The sequence below is a fragment of the Salvelinus fontinalis genome, chromosome 1, assembly GCF_029448725.1.
Source record: "Salvelinus fontinalis isolate EN_2023a chromosome 1, ASM2944872v1, whole genome shotgun sequence".
In the NCBI taxonomy this organism is placed as follows: domain Eukaryota; kingdom Metazoa; phylum Chordata; class Actinopteri; order Salmoniformes; family Salmonidae; genus Salvelinus; species Salvelinus fontinalis.
In genome coordinates this window covers 24,170,629-24,190,359 of record NC_074665.1, presented here as the reverse complement: position 1 = coordinate 24,190,359, position 19,731 = coordinate 24,170,629, and the positions used below count along the sequence as shown (strand labels likewise).

General features: G+C 41.9%; 1 protein-coding gene across 2 annotated transcripts in view; it reads right to left on the bottom strand.

The window, feature by feature from the left end:
- Positions 1–19,731, bottom strand: part of LOC129849391 (nuclear distribution protein nudE-like 1-A) — a 38,519-nt gene that overhangs the window by 15,470 nt on the left and 3,318 nt on the right. For both annotated transcript variants that reach the window (XM_055916336.1, XM_055916281.1), the window contains exons 2-3: positions 9,802–9,902; positions 2,093–2,246 (exon numbers count right to left, since the gene is read on the bottom strand). In XM_055916336.1, coding sequence (XP_055772311.1) covers positions 2,093–2,246; positions 9,802–9,896 — 249 coding nt within the window. In that variant the 5' untranslated portion in view covers positions 9,897–9,902. The remainder of the gene's footprint in view (positions 1–2,092; positions 2,247–9,801; positions 9,903–19,731) is intronic.

Genomic DNA, 19,731 nt, shown 5'->3' with positions numbered 1-19,731 from the left:
ACCTAGGTATTGAGTGATGATGAGAGAGATCTTGTCTCTAGAAACATCATTGAAACCAGGTGATGTCATCGCATATGTGGGTGGTGGAACTGATAGGTTGGATATGGTATAGAGAGCAGGGCTAGAATCTCTACAGTGAAATAAGCCAATAAACACTAACCAGAACAGCAATGGACAAGGCATATTTACATTAAGGAGAGGCATGCTTAATCGAGTGATCAGTAAGGGTCCAGTGAGTAGAGGTTGGTTGGGGTCGTGGCGATCCAGACAGCTGGCCGGGTATATGGCTATCGGTAGCAGCATAGGATGGAGGTCTGTTTGTAGATACCTCGTGCGTTTCCGTCGGTAGGTTCCGTGTAGTGGGGTTTTGTTCAGATAGCAGCCGATAGGACAGCTAACGATTAGCGGGCCTCAGGTGAGCGTTCAGGTAACGTCGGGACGGATTTGCCGGTTGGATAAATCCCTCGGGCAGATAACGTCGGCAGTCAGTCGTGAAGGCCCGGTGGGGTTCCGTATCTGCAGCAGCAACAAAAGAAACGGGTCCGGATGGTGATGGAACTCCTCAGCTGGCTAGCTCCAGCATGTTTTGAGTTTGCTCCGGGGTCGACGTAAGCCAATAGTCACACGGTATGCAGCTAGCTAGCTGCGAAATCAAGGTGCAAGTGTCCAGAGCCTGCGGTTGGAATCCGGGGAAACTGGGAGAAAAAAAGTCCCGGAATGCTCCGGTCCGAGTCGCGTTGCACAAAAGTGCCGGTAGATTATCGAGCTAAAGGAATAGCTGATGACCGCAAAACGTGGGCAGCTGAAACACCAACGCTAGCTAGCAAACCGGCTAATTTCGGGGCAGCTACAGATTAGCTTCTGGCTAGCTATCGGAGTAGCTTCTGGTTAGCTATCAGGCTAGCTTCTGAATTAGCCCCTGGCTATCTTCCACGATGGATTTTCAGATTGAGGTAAATATTACTTATTGTAATTGGTGAAGCGGGTTGCAGGAAAGCTTTTGCAGGAAAGCTTTTGTAGTTGAGTTCTTGGATAATAAAATAAATAAAAGATATGTGAAGAAAAGGTGTAAATATATATATATATACAGGACACGACAAGACAATACGGAAAAGACGTCTGAACTGCTAAGCCACCTTGGAGAGGATGAATCTGGCGAGTGTTGCTGGAACAAAAGTCTACACACCCAGTAGCTCCCCTGATGTGTTACAACATTAGCCTACAACCAAAAAAGTTTAATAAAATAATTCCCTCATTAAGTGAATAAGATATCAATTCACTATACTTTGAAGCAAGGTAGCTATGCAGGAGGGCCCTAGACTGACTTTTTCAAGTGCCAAGACATGAAAGTTAGCCATTTTTTTCCTGAACATGTTTGAAATAGTTATTTCATCTAACATGTTTAGGGAATGCATGATGGATATTTTTATGTGCAACATGTCATAATAGGATGCAGAATAATCACATTTTGGGGGGGATTAATTTGCCAGCATGTTTTTTGTGCATATTAGTCTAGGCAATGTGCTACATAATTTACCAACTGAGGAAGTGGGAACTCAAAACACATTAGCCACATTGCTAACTCTAAATATGATATTGTTGATAGGCTGTTTCCCGTAGTAGTGATCAGAGCAAAAATGGGAAAGAGTTCCTTGTCTGTCTGACTGATATGAAAGAGATTTCTCATTTAGATTACACATTAATTTCTGACTAAGAACCCTCTACTTTACTGTTGACCATGCCTGATTTTGCTTAATATCATGTACGCTGGGATACTCACAGATACATGCTACAACAACTTGCCTCCTCTCTGGACAGCACTAAAGGACAAGCCATGATGATACAAACTTGAAATAGTCATCAATTTATTATGTCAAGGATATGGAGTTTTTCATAGGTTGTCAAAAGAAGAGCATCATACTTTTTCAGCATAAACGCTAAAGGCTCCTCGTAAATATTTTCTTACCAACTCATGGTTGTAATATTCAAATTCACAGGGAACTCAACTTCACAGGGTTTAAGATTTGTTTCAGATTCCAAGCACAAAAAATATGTACTCAGTCCTTTAAGTGCATTGTGTTCGTCTTGGTACCTTGAGTGAGTCCACCTCGTTCTTGAGCCTGCTGTTCTCAGAGTGCAGGTCTCTCATGCGGTGCTCAGCCTGCCCCAGCTGGGTTTCCAGCTCTGCCTCCAGCTCTCTGCTGCCCTCCTGAAACTCCAGCAGCTCCTCCTGGGCCTCCTGGCAACTGACAGGGCAGACACCACCGGAGAGGACGTGGTTAGTAAACCATTACACCATTGTTATTTTACAGTCCATTGGTATTTACTTAGATACACTCTTGGGTCCTTCTAATTTCTAAGAGTTATAAATAAAAAGCACACAAGTGTGTTGCAGCCTAATGTGCTGAATGGTATATTATCCTTGATCTTCTTTATTCATCTAAAAACATACAAAACCCTCATTGCGTCGGTGCTTAAACATACAAATGTCTTAAGGCAATTTAAAACGGTGGAAATTGAAAGTGCAGATCATGTTACACTGCTTAACAAAGCCCACACAGGACTTGTACCGTTACACTGCTTAAAAAAAAGTGCAATATGAAGAAATCGCTCTGCCATTTCCAAAAATTCTAAATGTTCACCTAATTTCAGTTTGTGACAAAAGAAGCAGTCATTCCATCTAAAACGATGTGAAATACATGACCAAAAGTATGTGGACACCTGCTCGTCAAACATCTCATTCCAAAATCATGGACATTAAATATGGAGTTGATCCCCTTATATAACAACCTCCACTCTTCTGGGAAGGCTTCCCACTAGATGTTGGAACATTGCTGCAGGGACTGCTTCCATTCAGCCACAAGAGCATTATTGAATTTGGGCACTGACGTTGGGCAATAAGGCCTGGCTCGCAGTCGGCATTCCAATTCATACCAAAGGTGTTCGATAGGATTGAGGTCAGGGCTCTGTGCAGGCCAGTCAAGTTCTTCCACACTGAACTCGACAAACCATTTTTATATGGCCCTTGCTTTGTGCACGGGGGCATTGTCATGCGGAAACAGGAGAGGGCCTTCCCCAAACTGTTGCCACAAAGTTGGAAAAACAGAATCGTCTAGGATGTCATTGTATGCTGTAGCGTTGAGATTTCTCTTCACTGGAACTAAGGGGCCTAGCCCAAACCATCAAAAACAACCCCAGACCATTATTCCTCCACCACCAAACTCTGCAGTTGGCGCTATGTATTGGGGCAGGTAGTGTTCTCCTGGCATCCACCAAACTCAGATTCTTCCGTTGAACTGCCAGATGGTGAAGTGTGATTCATCACTCCAGAGAATGCGTTTCCACTGCTCCAGATTCCAATGGCGGAAAGCTTTACACCACTCCAGTCGACGCTTGGCAGTGCGCATGGTGATCTTAGGCTTGTGTGTGGTTGCTCGGCCATGGAAACTCAATAGCGAGTGTCGCAACCGAGGACAAACGATTTGTACGCGTTTCAAATCACCCTGGTGATGCGTTGGGCAGACCACACCACCCTCTGGAGAACCCTTCAGTTGCGGGCGGTGCAGTTGCCGTACCAGACGGTTATACAGCCCGACAGGATGCTCTCAATTGTGCATCTGTAAAGGTTTGTGAGGGTTTTAGGGGCCAAGCCAAATTTCTTCAGCCTCCTGAGGTTGAAGAGGCGCTGTTGCGCCTTCTTCACCTTCACCTTCACCTTCACCACACTGTGTGTGGGTGGACCATTTCAGATCGTCAGTGATGTGTACGCCGAGGAACTTGAAGCTTTCCACTTTCTCCACTGCAGTGCCGTCGATGTGGATAGGGGTGTGCTCCCTCTGCTGTTTCCTGAAGTCCACGATCAGCTCCTTTGTTTAGTTGACATTGAATGAGAGGTTATTTTCCTGGCACCACTCTCAGGGCCTTCACCTCCTCTCTGTAGGCTGTCTCGTCATTGTTGGTAATCAGGCCTACTTCTGTTGTGTCGTCTGCAAACTTGATGATTGAGTTGGAGCCGTACATCGCCACGCAGTCATGGCTGAACAGGGAGAACAGGAGGGGCTGAGCAAGCAGAGGTGTTGTTTCCTACCTTCACCACCTGGGGGCCGCCCGTCAGGAAGTCCAGGACCCAGTTGCACAGGGCAGGGTTCAGACCAAGCTCATTAGGCTCGGGGTCCTGGGAGGGTACTATGGTGTTAAATGCTGAGCTATAGTCAATGAACAGCATTCTTACATTAGGTATTGCTCTTGTCTAGATGGGATATGGCAGTGTACAGTGCGATGGCGACTGCATCGTCTGTGAATCTATTGGGGCGGTAAGCAAATGGAAGTGGGTCTAGGGTGGCCGGTAAGGTGATATGATCCTTGACTAGTCTCTCAAAGCACTTCATGATGACAGAAGTGAGTGCTACAGGGCGATAGTCATTTAGTTTAGTTACCTTTGCTTTCTTGGGTACAGGAACAATGGTGAACATCTTGAAGCAAGTGGGGATAGCAGTCTGGGATAGGGAGAGATTGAATATGTCCGTAACCACTCCAGCCAGCTGGTCTGCGCATGCTCTGCCGCCACGGCTAGGGATGCCGTCTGGGCCGGCAGCCTTGCGAGGGTTAACCCGCTTAGACGTCTTACTCACGTCGGCCACAGAGAGCCCACAGTCCTTGGTAGCGGACCGCGTCAGGGGCACTGTGTTATCCTCAAAGTGGGCAAAGAAGGTGTTTAGCTTGCCGGGAAACAAGACGCCGGTGCCCGTGACGTGTCTGGTTTCCCTTTGTAGTCCGTGATTTTCTGTAGACCCTGACACATACATCTCGTGTCTGAGCCGTTGAATTGCGACTCCACCTTGTCTCTGTACTGACATTTTTCCTGTTTGATTGCCTTACAGAGGGAATAACTACACTGTTTGTATTCAGTCATATTTCCAGTCACCTTGCCATGGTTAAATGCGGTCGTTCGCACTTTCAGTTCACGGTTTCTGGTTTGGGTAAGTTAATAGTCAGTGGGTACAACATCTCCTATTCACTTCCTGATGAACTCAGTCACCGTATCCGTGTATTCGTCGATGTTATTCTCTGAGGCTACCCAGAACATATCCCAATCCTGGTGATCAAAAGAAATCTTGAAGCATGGATTCTGATTGGTCAGACCAAAGTTAAGACCTTAGCACAGGTACTTCCTGTTTGAGTAGACTTGAGCTGCAACAGATTTCCAAAAACGATTGACAATTCTACCAATCTTGTTACAACGACAAAATTAAACATTGGTTTACACCCCCCCCCCACAGTTTTACACTGTTAAACATAGGGATTAGTGGTTTGGTGTGGATTATCCCTTTAACAAAGCCCAATGGTTCAACCCAGAAGTCTGTAACACAAACACAATGTTTAAAAGGGTTAGAAGTCTAAAACAGTGTTACGGTGGGACTCATTTTGGTTAACAAAGCCCACACAGGATTTGTACAGTTACACTGCTTAACAAAGCCCACACAGGATTAATGCCTGACTGTTTGTTTCTTCTGTGTTTTCATATTTGTTTTATGTATTCATGTATGAGCTGTGCCAAGATGTTCCTCTTGTAGGACAATAAACGTGAGTTCAGTGTAACTGAATCAGAATCACTTGACCCAGCTAATCAAAGAACCCTTTGACTTCCCCTCATTGTTTGATAACACATCTCGTCACTAGTCCACCCTGGCCTCCCCATACGGAAACAGACTGTCTGTTGCTCAGAGCACCAGTAGATATTCTATAAATAACCAGGAGGTTGGGTTGTTTACAGTGGGTATGTGACTAGGGCAGAGCATGTTTTGTGTAGCTCAAACCATTCAGACGTTTCTGTAAAAAAAAAAAACTTACGGGATCAGCCCTTGTCTCACAAACCCCACTCTAGCTCAGCTCCCGTTAATTAAAAACGTGCCAGCGTTACGGTTGGACTTGTTGGGCTAACAAAGCTCACACGGGATTTGTACTGTTACACAGCTTAACAGTGTTTCGGGGGGGGGGGGGGGGGTTGAGTGTGGTTATATAAATATGTATCCGGCGCCCGCTACAGCCATGGATATACACACAGCTGCTCTAAAAATGTCAGTGTCCGGGGGCCATCGGAATGGCACGCTACAGGCATGTGACTGGCGGGACAGGGTGGAAGGGGAGCCTGGAGCCAGGAAAGCCATCAAACAGAACTCACTGTCCTTCTATGGGGTGTCCTGTGTTGTGACCCTGGGGGCAGTGGTGTTTTTGAAGGGGAAAGCCCACTTCCTCCATCTGTGGTTTATTCCAAACGCAGCAGCACCCTCGTGGTCTTTGAACAGCTTGAGGCAGATGACCCTATTGGATATCCTTGAGCTGTCAGGGAACACGACCATCCTCCTCACTTTACTACCCAAAATGTTTTGCAACAGAGTTTGGGGGAATCCTCAAGTAAGAGCATCCATTGTTGATACTAAGGAAGAATATTGTACAACTGCTTCACTACAGAATTCATGACAAATTCATCAGAAACACATTTAAATCGAGCAATACAAAGGGAAGTGGATTTGAATCCCCTTGGGTGTAAATGTCCAGAGAGCCTTAGGGCAATTCCACAGTAATAGAATTAGGCGGAGACTCAGATTTGTTTTACTTCAAAATGTTACCAAACAAAAACCCTTGATTTCAAAGTTGAACAAAATCATACAACTCTATGCACATGGACTAATTTTAACAATTTACATATTTGCTCTGAATTAAGATTCAAAGATGTCTGCAGATAGAATAGGGTGTCAGCTATGACATGACACTGACGTCAGGAAAAACATCTATTTTGGTTATTGAACTACAGTAAGTGAAGTGGATTTACATCCGGTAACGGAATTTCAGTGAAGGAATTTGGCCTACATGGGTCTTTGATCTGTACTATACAGAAATGCATAATTATGGACAGGAATATCCTTCTCTTCATGGTGATGTATCCTGAATAGGTACGCAAAGGTAGAAATATGCAACATCCTTCTTTTGCAAATTTGGGTATTATTCTACACACTGGCTATTATTCTCTTGAGCTCTGCCTCCAAACAAGATCACATTTGGTTGGTCTGGACCAGACCAAATCTGAACCAATCATAGACGTCTATGTTTCACAAGTTAGGACATCACAGTACAGCAGAGTACAGCACAGTACAGCAGATATTTTCAGTACAGTACACTCTACGCTAGTGTGCTCTACTGTACTGAACTATAATCTACAGTACAGTAATCTACTTTACTGTTCTGTACTCTACCAGGGGTTGTGTTAGAGTTCAGAAATCAGCATTTTCAAAACACAGACCGTCAACCATTTCACCTGCTTTTTATATTGAAAGTCAGTGTTTTTCTGCTTCAAGAGTGATTACGGGAGTGCAACTATAGTTTCCATCACAGAAAATACATTAGTGCAACACATTCGGCAGAAAATGTGGCTTAATTTTCATCAGATGACAACAAAAGTGCAACACTATTTGGCTACAGCCACACAAGTAAATTATCTTACAATGAAAAAGCATGTTTAATTTTGGTAAAACAATGCATGGCCATCATATTTCTAATGTTTACCATAGAAAGAATGTAGCCAGCTACATTTCCTAATGCTTTGCATGAAGTTAATCTTGCATTTTATCAGAGAAAAGTAGGTAGGCTACACCGATAAAAGTACCGGAGACAAGTAGCTACACATCAGTCAGAGCACTGTCTGCTGATAGAATGCCTGTTTGTGAATTCTCATCCGAATGGAAAAGTGCAAATGAAGCACAAAATTTGTCTGATGCCGAGAAGATATTATAATAACAAGCATTTTAAAATCGGTGTTCCCAAAACACAGCAAGATAATTCTCATGCGTTTGTTTTTTTTCAGTGTGAAAAATGGATAATTCTGCATTAACGTGACCCCTGACTCAACTGTACTGTTTTATACTGTGCTCTACTGTACTGTGCAAACTTGTGAAACATAAACGTATATGATTGGTTCAGATTTGGTCTGGCCAGGGCAGACTGACCAAATTTTAACTACTTTTCAACCTCAATGGACATCCGGTGCCAGTCAATGCTCAGTGGGTAAATGGAATGAGGGTAGGTGGTAGGTGTCAGTAAGAGCCAGAAGAAGTGACATTAAGAGAGAAGAGAGAATATAAGTAGAGAGAGAGAGCAAGAGAGAGAAGCAGAGGGAGAAGCAGAAGCAGAGGGAGAGAGAGAGAGAAGCAGAGGGAGAGAGAGAGAGAAGCAGAGGGAGAGAGAGAGAAGCAGAGGGAGAGAGAGAGAAGCAGAGGGAGAGAGAGAGAAGCAGAGGGAGAGAGAGAGAAGCAGAGGGAGAGAGAGAGAAGCAGAGGGAGAATGAGAGGTTGTCCAGACTGTTTTCACTCTTGCTTTGACCACCAGATGACAGAACAAGAAAGAAAACAGTTGAAATCAGTTGAACATAACAGTATGCCAGTGGAAGGGAGGAAAGTAGCAGGTGAACCAACTGTGGTTTGTGACTGATTTCCCACTGTAGCCAATTAAATTCCGATTTTATAACATAATTGCGAGTTTTAATCACTTTATAATTCATAAACAAACTTGATATCAGTAAAAACACTAACTAATTGGTAGGTCTACCTTTACTTGTTTACTTTACTTACCTTTACTGTGAACTTAGAAAATATCTTAAAGATGTGGGTTTTTGGAAACAGAATTACAAGGCTATGTTTCTTAAACTTACAAAAGGTAAATCATTTCTTCAAAACTAAATATAAGTGTTGATATTAGTTGGGAGGGGTCTTTACTTCAACATTACTGTGCTTTCTAATACCTTTAAGACTTTTTCTGATAGATGTTGTCTAAGACAATGTGTTGTTGTTTGTGTCGCACTGCTTAGCTTTATCTTGGCCAGGCCGCAGTTGTAAATGAGAACTTGTTCTCAACTAGCCTACCTGGTTAAACAAAAAAAGACCCCCTTTTCCATCTGTTTGAACAGAAATCAAAGCCTTTGCTTATTCCTAATTTGTAGGATGGGAAAATGGTTGAAAAATATATATTCCTTTATAAAAATAATAAAAAAATAGACTTTTAGCTTTAATTTTACACCCAATGTGGCATGCTCCTATAAACTTCACATGTTGGTGCTCATGGGTCCTTTAACATGGAAATTCCCCTTATATAACTGGTTGTAGTTTCCCCTAGTGCTGGGTGTGTCTGTGGCCCACTGCGATCTTATCAGCAGTCTTATTTCAAACAGCAGTAGGCCTATGCTCTGTGATGAGGATGTTCATTGAGAGAAATAGACCAGAGATAATTCCATTACAGGGAGCAGAGTGGTCTGCTGCCCACTGTCAGTCACTCACAGATGAGAAAAGATAAATCTAACACCGCTATTACGTAATCCCATTCAGTAGACTATATAAGAAGAGAGAGACATACTAGGGCTTCTGTTTTTAATGTGAAACCAGATCTGTGCCTTTGGGAGTATAAAGGAGCATTGAAAGAAATTCCTAACAAGGTCTTACATAAAGGACTGTCACAGGTGAAACTGGATCTATCATTCAATACAGCTCTTTAAAATGACAGAATGATGAAAGCCATTTGAGGTCCATGTAACAAGTCTGTCTGGGGAATTTCCTTTCAGAAGTATTCATGATTTTAAAGTACAGGTACAGGTAGTGTTACTCTGATCCCATGCACACAGTGAAACCACAGGATTCAAACATCATACTGTAACACCTCGGAGTTCCTTGTGAGTTCAAGTAAAAGTTAAGCCTGATGATGACCATAGAGATAGCATTAATGTAACACAAAAGGCATTATTTGTGCAGATCTTACTTTTTCTTGTACTTGAGGGAAAGAGCCTTCCAGAAGTTAATCTCCTCGTCTTTCGAGGAGAATTTTGGAATCATATCAGTGTCCATGGTATACATGTAGATCTGAAAAATCAATAGAAACAAGTTCTATTACACAACTGCACATGGTAAAACAATCATATATATCAGTAGCACTGTTGGGTCACAAAAGTTGAGCGGCAATAAACAACCACCATAGCAAATATGATACATTAGATATTTAGCCAAAAAGGACATAGAATAGGTCCAGATTAGAGTACACAGAGTATCCATCAGTGACACGGAGACATTTTTCAATAGACACACTGCTGACAGAATGACATGCAGTACCCTGCTCTGTCGTTTTCAATCAATACATCTTCTCAAGCTTTCTCTGTACAGTTGTAGTCGAGTGCCAGAGTGTGTTTATGCGTAATGGTTGAGTGCCCTCTCTTCTGTATCGAGTTAAAAAACACATAACTGACTGGAATGGTGACCAACTCAGCAATTTTAACTCTTGTCCAGTAATCATTTATTATGCACTGTGTGCCAAAGCCATAGAACCTCTCTTCTGTGTACAAAACCGAAAGTAAAAAAGTAAAAGATACAATGAGTACATTTGAGCATGTTCAATTACGACTAGCTTAATGTTCTGAAGGACCATGGAGAACAACTCATTATTGCAAGTTCCTTGGAGTGTTATTCTTACTATGTGGAAAAGTCCACAGCTACTGCTCCATAAAGGAAATATATGCAGTGAATAGCAATGATAAAAGTGAAATAGATGGCGGTATAAAATGAGACACTCATTTCCCTGAGGTAAAAGTATGACTCGAAGTCCCATTCATCACAGTTACTCCATAATTAGAGATAAGGGAATGGAGGTGAGGCGCTGCATATGAAACCAGCCCGGAGCCCTGAGCCGAGGCCATGGGGAGGAGGGGGGGACAGACTGCTGTGTAACAGACTGCTGCTATATTGCTCCCAATCAAATGTCAGCGTTATGGGTTGATACAGGCCTAACCACTCACGGAGTAGGTTTATGTGGGTGCTGTAGAATAATTTGATAAAAGGCTGCAAGTGAATGACAATAGAAATTATTTGAATAAATAAGCGTTTTTGGTGGGTGCTTATATTTGTCCCATATCCCAACCTTCCCTGAGACACCCTCGCAGAGTGAGGTCACAGCCAGGGTCGGCCATTATCAACGGCAACCCTGGAGCAATTTGGTTTGAGTGCCTTGATCAAGGGCACATTGACAGATTTTTTTACCTGGTCAGCTCTGGGATTCAAACTAGCAACCTTTTGGTTACTGGCCCAACGCTCTAACTGCTATGCTACCTGCCACCTTTGATATCAGTTGCCTAGGATGTAAGAGCCTAGCGCCTTGACCACACCGACAGCGTCATTGCATTTTGTTACACCAGAAGTACATTAATTTCCAATGGAACGCTGTGATTGCCTCGCAGCATTCCGTTGCAGAGGCAGTTGCAGTGCATTCTGTGTGGTGCATACGTTGGATTTATTGAACGTATACATAAAACTGTTTGCATAGACAAATTTGACAGAAATGGTAGCAGAAGGTGAATGATGAACTTTTGTTGCAAACATATCCAGATGGTGCTGCATACCATTTTGCGCAATGACGCTAATCGGTGTGATCGAGGCGTAACTGTACTGTAGTAGGTCAAATGAACATGTGGAATCTAGAATGGAATTTTAAATAGATTCTACTCACTCTCAATTCTGCAATGAATGTGGGGTTTTGATGAACGTAAACAATGGTCACCACAGGAAGTAGCCTAGGTACAGTGTCTTCAGAAAGTATTCCTACCCCTTGACTTATTCCACATTTTGTTGTCTTACAGCCTGAATTCAAAATGGATTAAATAGATTTTTCCCCCTCACCCATGTACACACAATACATAATGACAAAGTACATTTTTAAGAAACATTTCGCTAATAAAACCCAGAAATATCAAACTTACTTAAGTATTCACACCCCTGATTCAAACCTTTGTAGAAAGACCTTTGGCAGCGATTACAGCTGTGAGTCTTTCTGGGTAAGTCTAAGAGCTTTACACCTGGATTGTACAACATCTGCCCAATATTCTTTTCAATACTCTTCAAGCTCTATCAAATTGGTTGATCATTGCAAGACAACCATTTTCAGGTCTTGCCATAGATTTTTAAGTAGATTTAAGTCAAAACTAACTCGCCCACTCAGGAACATTCACCGTCTTCATGGTAAGCAACTCTAGTGTAGATTTGGCCTTGTGTTTTAATTTACTCCTCCTGAAAGTGGAATTCATATCCCAGTGTCTGGTAGAAAGCAGATTAACCAGGTTTTCCTCTAGGATTTTGCCTGTGCTTAGCGCCATTCCATTTATTTTTCTCTTGAAAAACTCCCCAGTCCTTAACGATTACAAGCACACCCATAACATGATGCAGCCACCACTATGCTTGAAAGCATGGAGAGCTGTACTCCATAATGTGTTGTATTGGATTTGCCCCAAACATAACACTTTCAGGACAAAAAGTGAATTGCTTTGCCACGTTTTTTTTCCTACAAAGTGCCCTTTGCGAGGCATTGGAGAACCACCCTTGTCTTTGTGGTTGAATCTGTGTTTGAAATTGTATGTGTTGGGTACAGAGATGAGGTAGTTATGTTAAACACTATTATTGCACAAGAGTAAGTCCATGTAACTTTGTGAGACTTGTTAAGCACATTTTTACTCCTGAACTTACTTAGGCTTGCCATAGGAAAGAGGTTGAATACTTATTGACTCAAGACATTTCAACCTTTCTATTTTTTATAAATTAGGGAAAAAAATAATTAAAAAAAAATTCCACTTTGACATTATGGGGTAAATGTGTGTAGGCCAGTGACCAGAAAAATCTATTTAATCAATTTTAAAGTCAGGGGGAAAAGTCAGGGGGTGTCAATACTTTCTGAAGGCACAGTATCTCTCAGCAGCAGAGAGGAATTTCTAGCACATTGGCCAGTGTGCTGACAATCATTGACAATTGCAAAATATAGTTTCACAGTGTGTGTGTCACATTACATATTTGCAAAGGAAGTTGTGAGAATATCTGGGCAAATAACTTTGATATAACAAACGCTGGGTTTTACAGGTACGAGCTCAGTCAATACTATTATATTTTGTAGGGCAAATACAAAGCAAAAGTATGTTTTTTTTCAACCAACAATTCCATCAGATCCTTAACTTTAAGCACCAGATATCAGAGCAGCTCACAGATCACTGCACCTGTACATAGCTCATCTGTAAATAGCCCGTCCAACTACCACATCCCCATACTGTTATTTTATTTAGCTCCTTTGCACCCCAGTATCTCTACTTGCACACTCATCTTCTGCACATCTATCACTCCAGTGTTTAATTGCTATATTGTAATTATTTTGCCACTATGGCCTATTTATTGCCTTACCTCCCTTATCCTACCTCATTTGCACACACTGAATATAGACCTTTTCTATTGTATTATTGACTGTATGTTTGTTTGTTGTTGTACTGCTTTGCTTTATCTTGGCCAGGTCACAGCTGTAAATGAGAACTTGTTCTCAACTAGCCTACCTGGTTAAATAAAGGTGAAGTAAAAAACAATTTAAAAAAGTTTAGAACATGAGACAAAGCAAATGGCTACGTGATCTGTGAAAAAGTCCCTAACACTGACCTTCTGCCCTGCGATTAATACAAGTGGGCAACCAAGTGTTAGGTAGGGGCAATTCTAGATTGTTCACTTTAAAATGTATACCCCCCCAAAATATTTGATTTCCAAGTTTAATAAACCATATGCACATGGGCTACTTTTAACAATTTCCACAGAAGATTTTACAAAAACAAAAAAAGAACTGTGCAGATATAAAGTTTATTTACAGAATAAAACAGATTTCACCATAATTCAGTTTTCCAGTAAATGTTTTGCACTGTGTAAACTGTTCAAAGTAGTCATTGTGCATAGAGTTGTATGGTTTGTTAAACTTTGAAATCAATAGTTTGTTTGGCATACATTTTTAAAGTGAAAAAAAAATCAGTCTCAGCATAATTCTGTAACCATGGAATTTCCCATAGCCTACCACTCAAGAAAAGAGTGAGAGGTAGCCTAGCTAAATAGACAGATGGACAATACTTCTGTTGTGCAGTACAGTTAGTGGCATTGATAGAAACCTTGGGAACAAATGTTGCTAACTGACTGACCTCTGCTCTGGCATCAAGTTACATTGAATGTAGAGACATAAAATACTTTTCATGGCCACAAAGGACTGAGCCAGACTGAGTCAGACAGTCTTGAGCGAGGCAGTAAAACAGCTTAATTTTCTGTACAGAAATTCTACAAGGATGAACAGAATACTGCAGTGGAGGATGAACAGAATACTGCAGTGGAGGATGAACAGAATACTGCAGTGGATTGCCAATTTGCCATGTAGTCTAGCTTGTTCTGTGATTTACTTGAAGGCCACTACTCATGCTATTATTAAAGTGGAACGTGATTGACGCACAGGTGCACAGGTGCGTCAATCTAAGTAACATAATTAAAAAAATCCCCATCAAAATCCCTCAGATTAGGGGCCTCCCGGGTGGCGCAGTGGTCTAGGGCACTGCATCGCAGTGCTAGCTGCGCCACCAGAGTCTCTGGGTTCGCGCCCAGGCTCTGTCGCAGCCGGCCGCGACCGGGAGGTCCGTGGGGCGACGCACAATTGGCATAGCGTCGTCCGGGTTAGGCCGGTAGGGATATCTTTGTCTCATCGCGCTCCAGCGACTCCTGTGGCAGGCCGGGCGCAGTGCCCGCTAACCAAGGGGGCCAGGTACACGGTGTTTCCTCCGACACATTGGTGCGGCTGGCTTCCGGGTTGGAGGCGCGCTGTGTTAAGAAGCAGTGCGGCTTGGTTGGGTTGTGCTTCGGAGGACGCATGGCTTTCGACCTTCGTCTCTCCCGAGCCCGTACGGGAGTTGTAGCGATGAGACAAGATAGTAATTACTAGCGATTGGATACCACGAAAATTGGGGAGAAAATGGGATAAAAATAAAAAATAAAATAAATCCCTCAGATTAAGCTACAGAGTTTTTTTTGCATTGGATGCGGCTCAATCCACCACATCTGCCGGTGAAAGGTTGCAGAGCTAGAGTGGTGTTTGCCAGACCATGAGACATCACAAAAAAAATCGGTCTTCTCACGAAAACGTACAGTTGAAGTCGGAAGTTTACATAAATTGTAGTCATTAAAACTAGTTTAAGTGTTTCAACCACTTCACAAATGTCTTAACTTCTTATGGCTGCAGGGGCAGTATTGAGTAGCTTGGATGAAAGGTGCACAGAGGTGCCCAGAGTAAACGGCCTACTCCTCAGTCATAGTTGCTAATATATGCATAAAAGTATTAATATTGGATAGAAAACACTCTGAAGTTTCTAAAACTGTTTGAATTATGTCTGTGAGTATAACAGAACTCATATGGCAGGCAAAAACCTGAAAAAAAATCTGAAGTGGAAACTGAGGCTGGTAGATTTCCAACCAAGCTCCCATTGAAATTACAGCGAGATATGGATGAGTTTTCACTTCCTACGACTTCCACTAGATGTCAACAGTCTGTAGAACTTTGTCTGATGACTCTACTGTGAAGGGGGGCCGAAGGAGACAGGAATGAGTCACCACTGCCATGAGGTGACCATTCTTTGACCATGCGCGTTCACATAAGAGGGAGCTCCGTTCCATCGCTCATCTGAAGTCAATGTAATTCTCCGGTTGAAACGTTATTCAAGATTTATGTTAACAACATTCTAAAGATTGATTCATCGTTTAACATGTTTCTACGGACTGTTACGGAACTTTTGGACATTTCGTCAGGTTTTAGTGAACGCGCTTCCCTGACGTTGGATTTGTATACCAAACACGCGACAAAAATAGCTATTTGGACATAAATGATGGACATTACCGAAAAAAAAAAAACATTTATTGTGGAAGTGCATTCCGACGAAGATCAGCAAAGTGAAGATTTATAATGCTTTTTATGAGTTTTGTTGACTGCACAATTTGGGCGGGTAACTGTATTTGCTTGCTTTTGTGGCTGAACGCTGTTTTCAGATGATTGAATATTGTGTTTTGCCGTAAAGCTTTTTGAAATCTGACACAGCGGTTGCATTAAGAACAAGTGTATCTTTAATTCTATGTAAAACATGTATCTTTCATCAAAGTTTATGATGAGTATTTCTGTTATTTGACGTGGCTCTCTGCAATTTTCCAGATATTTTGGAGGCATTTCTGAACATGGCGCCAATGTAAACGGAGGTTTTTGGATATAAAAATGAACTTAATCGAACAAGACATATATGTATTGTGTAATATGAAGTCCTATGAGTGTCATCTGATGAAGATCAAAGGTTAGTGATTAATTATATCTCTATTTGTGACTCCGCTGAAAAGCCTATTTGAAATCGGACACTTTGGTGGGATTAACAACAAGATTACCTTTAAAATGGTATAAGACATGTATGTTTGAGGAATTTTAATTATGAGATTTCTGTTTTGAAATTGGCGCCCTGCACTTTCACTGGCTGTTGTCATATCGTTACCGGGATTGCAGCCATAAGAAGTTAACAAACTATAGTTTTGGCAAGTCGGTTAGGACATCTACTTTGTGCATAACACAAGTAATTATTCCAACAATTGTTTACAGACAGATTATTTCACTTATAATTCACTGTATCACAATTCCAGTGGGTCAGAAGTTTACATACGCAAAGTTGACTTGTGCCTTTAAACAGCTTGGATAATTCCCCAAAATGATGTCATGGCTTTCGAAGCTTCTGATAGGCTAATTGACATAATTTGAGTCAATTGGAGGTGTACCTGTGGATGTATTTCAAGGCCTACCTTCAAACTCAGTGCCTCCTTGCTTGACATCATGGGAAAATCAAAAGAAAATCAGCCAAGACCTCAGAAAAATAATTGTAGACCTCCACAAGTCTGGTTCATCCTTGGGAGCAATTTCCAAACGGCTGAAGGTACCACGTTCATCTGTACAAACAATAGTATGCAAGTATAAACACCATGGGACCATGCAGCAGTCATACCGCTCAGGAAGGAGACGCCTTCTGTCTCCTAGATATGAACGTACTTTGGTGCAAAAAGTGCAAATCAATCCCAGAACAGCAGTAAATGACCTTGTGAAGCTGCTGGAGGAAACAGGTACAACAGTATCTGTATCCACAGTAAAACAAGTCCTATATCGACATAACCTGAAAGGCCGCTCAGCAAGGAAGAAGCCACTGCTCCAAAATCGCCATAAAAAAGCCAGACTACGGTTTCCAACTGCACACGGGGACAAAGATCGTACTTTTTGGAGAAATGTCCTCTGGTCTGATGAAACAAAAATAAAACTGTTTCGCCATAATGACCATCGTTATGTTTGGAGAAAAAAGGTGAAGACTTGCAAGCCGAAGAACACCATCCCAACCGTGAAGCACGTGGGTGGCAGCATCATGTTGTGGGGGTGCTCTGCTGCAGGAGGGACTGGTGCACTTCACAAAATAGATGGCATCATGAGGAAGGAAAATGATGTGGATATATTGAAGCAACATCTCAAGACATCAGTCAGGAAATTCTCAAGACATCAGTCAGGAAATTCTCAAGACATCAGTCAGGAAATTCTCAAGACATCAGTCAGGAAGTTCTCAAGACATCAGTCAGGAAATTCTCAAGACATCAGTCAGGAAGTTCTCAAGACATCAGTCAGGAAGTTCTCAAGACATCAGTCAGGAAGTTCTCAAGACATCAGTCAGGAAGTTCTCAAGACATCAGTCAGGAAGTTCTCAAGACATCAGTCAGGAAGTTCTCAAGACATCAGTCAGGAAGTTCTCAAGACATCAGTCAGGAAGTTCTCAAGACATCAGTCAGGAAGTTCTCAAGACATCAGTCAGGAAGTTCTCAAGACATCAGTCAGGAAGTTAAAGCTTGGTCACAAATGGGTCTTCCAAATGGACAATGACCCCAAGCATTCTTCCAAAGTTGTGGCAAAATGGCTTAACGACAACAAAGTCAAGGTATTGGAGTGGCCATCACAAAGCCCTGACCTCAATCCTATAGAAAATTTGTGGGCAGAACTGAAAAAGCTTTTTCGAGTAAGGAGGCCCACAAACCTGACTGAGTTACACCAGCTATGTCAGGAGAAATGGGCCAGAATTCAACCAACTTATTGTGGGAAGCTTGTGGAAGGCTACCCAAAACATTTGACCCAAGTTAAACAATTTAAAGGCAATGCTACCAAATACTAATTTAATGTATGTAAACTTCTGACTCACTGGGAATGTGATGAAAGAAATAAAAGCTGAAATAAATCTTCCTCTACTATTATTCTGACATTTACATTCTTAAAATAAAGTGGTGATCCTAACTGACCTAAGACAGGGAATTTTTACTCTGATTAAATGTCAGGAATTGTGAAGAACTGAGTTTAAATGTATTTGGCTAAGGTGTATGTAAACTTCCGACTTCAACTGTATGTAGCATCCAAACGGTTTGAACTACAAACTATTATGACTACTATGAAAAGGGGAGACTCACGAACATGGTGTTCTTGGGACTCGTCTGAAGGAAGTTTTTTAAATTATTATTATTGTTTTACAAAAAGGAAGTATGACGTTAGTTTTGTGCTTACCCAAAAAGGGGTTAAATAAAATGTATATATATATACATACACACACACACACATATACACACAGTACCAGTCAAAAGTTGACACATCTACTCATTTAAGGGTTTCTTTATTTTTACTATTTCATACATTGTAGAATAATAGTGAAGACATCAAAACTATGAAATAACACAAATGGAATCATGTAGCAACCAAAAAATGTGTTAAACAAATCAAAATATTTTATAATTTGAGATTCTTCAAATAGCCACCCTTTGCCTTGATGACAGCTTTGCACACTCTTGGCATTGTCTCAACCAGCTTCATGAGGTAGTCACCTAGAATGCATTTCAATTAACAGGTGTGCCTTGTTAAAAGTTAATTTGTGGAATTTCTTTCCTTCTTATTGCGTTTGAGCCAATCAGTTGTGGTGTGACAAAGTAGGGTTGGTATACAGAAGATAGCCCTATTTGGTAAAAGACCAAGTCCATATTATGGAAAGAACAGCTCAAATAAGCAAAGAGAAACAGTCTATCATTAGTTTCTTCAAGTGCAGTCGCAAAAACCATCAAGCGCTATGATGAAACTGGCTCTGATGAGGACCGCCACAAGAAAGTGTCTATTTCCATCTTGTCCAACTGTGTATGTAGCATTTCATGTAAACCCTGTTTCTTGTCTGCATCAAAGTAGCGGTCCTTGTACCTAGCATCGAGCATGGTGGCAACACAGTAGAGGCTCAGAGAGAATGCCACCGAATCACTTATTCACAGCCTCGCGTACTTTTGTAAGTTTTAACCCCACGGTCTGCGTCTGCAGTTTTGTTGAGCAGGCATTTCAATGCCATGACAGAGGGCAGACGCAGTTGATTAGCTTATTTCTCGAGTCAGTTGTTCGACTGGGGCTAGGAGTGTGTTCATGTTTCCAAGTTTCAAACATGTTCTCAAATGCCATTGAAATGGAAGCAGCGGTATGAGAACCAGCACATTCTTGAGCATGCAATATGGCTTTCCTTAGCATGAAATACTCTTCGACCCAATGTGCTGTCAGACTCAGCATGCTCATGGGTCCAACATCGCTGGTCCAAATGTCAGTCTTGAAGCTAATAGCAGTGGACGCTCATAGCAAGCAGCTCATAGATGTACGTTTCAATAATACTGTGTAACTCTGGTAGGGCAACATCTGAAAAATAGTGTGTACCGGGGCTCGATAAGTCGGCAAAAGCCAACATCATCCACGACAGAGGACGGTTGATTGTCAAGGGCAATGAATTCCATTATCTTGGCG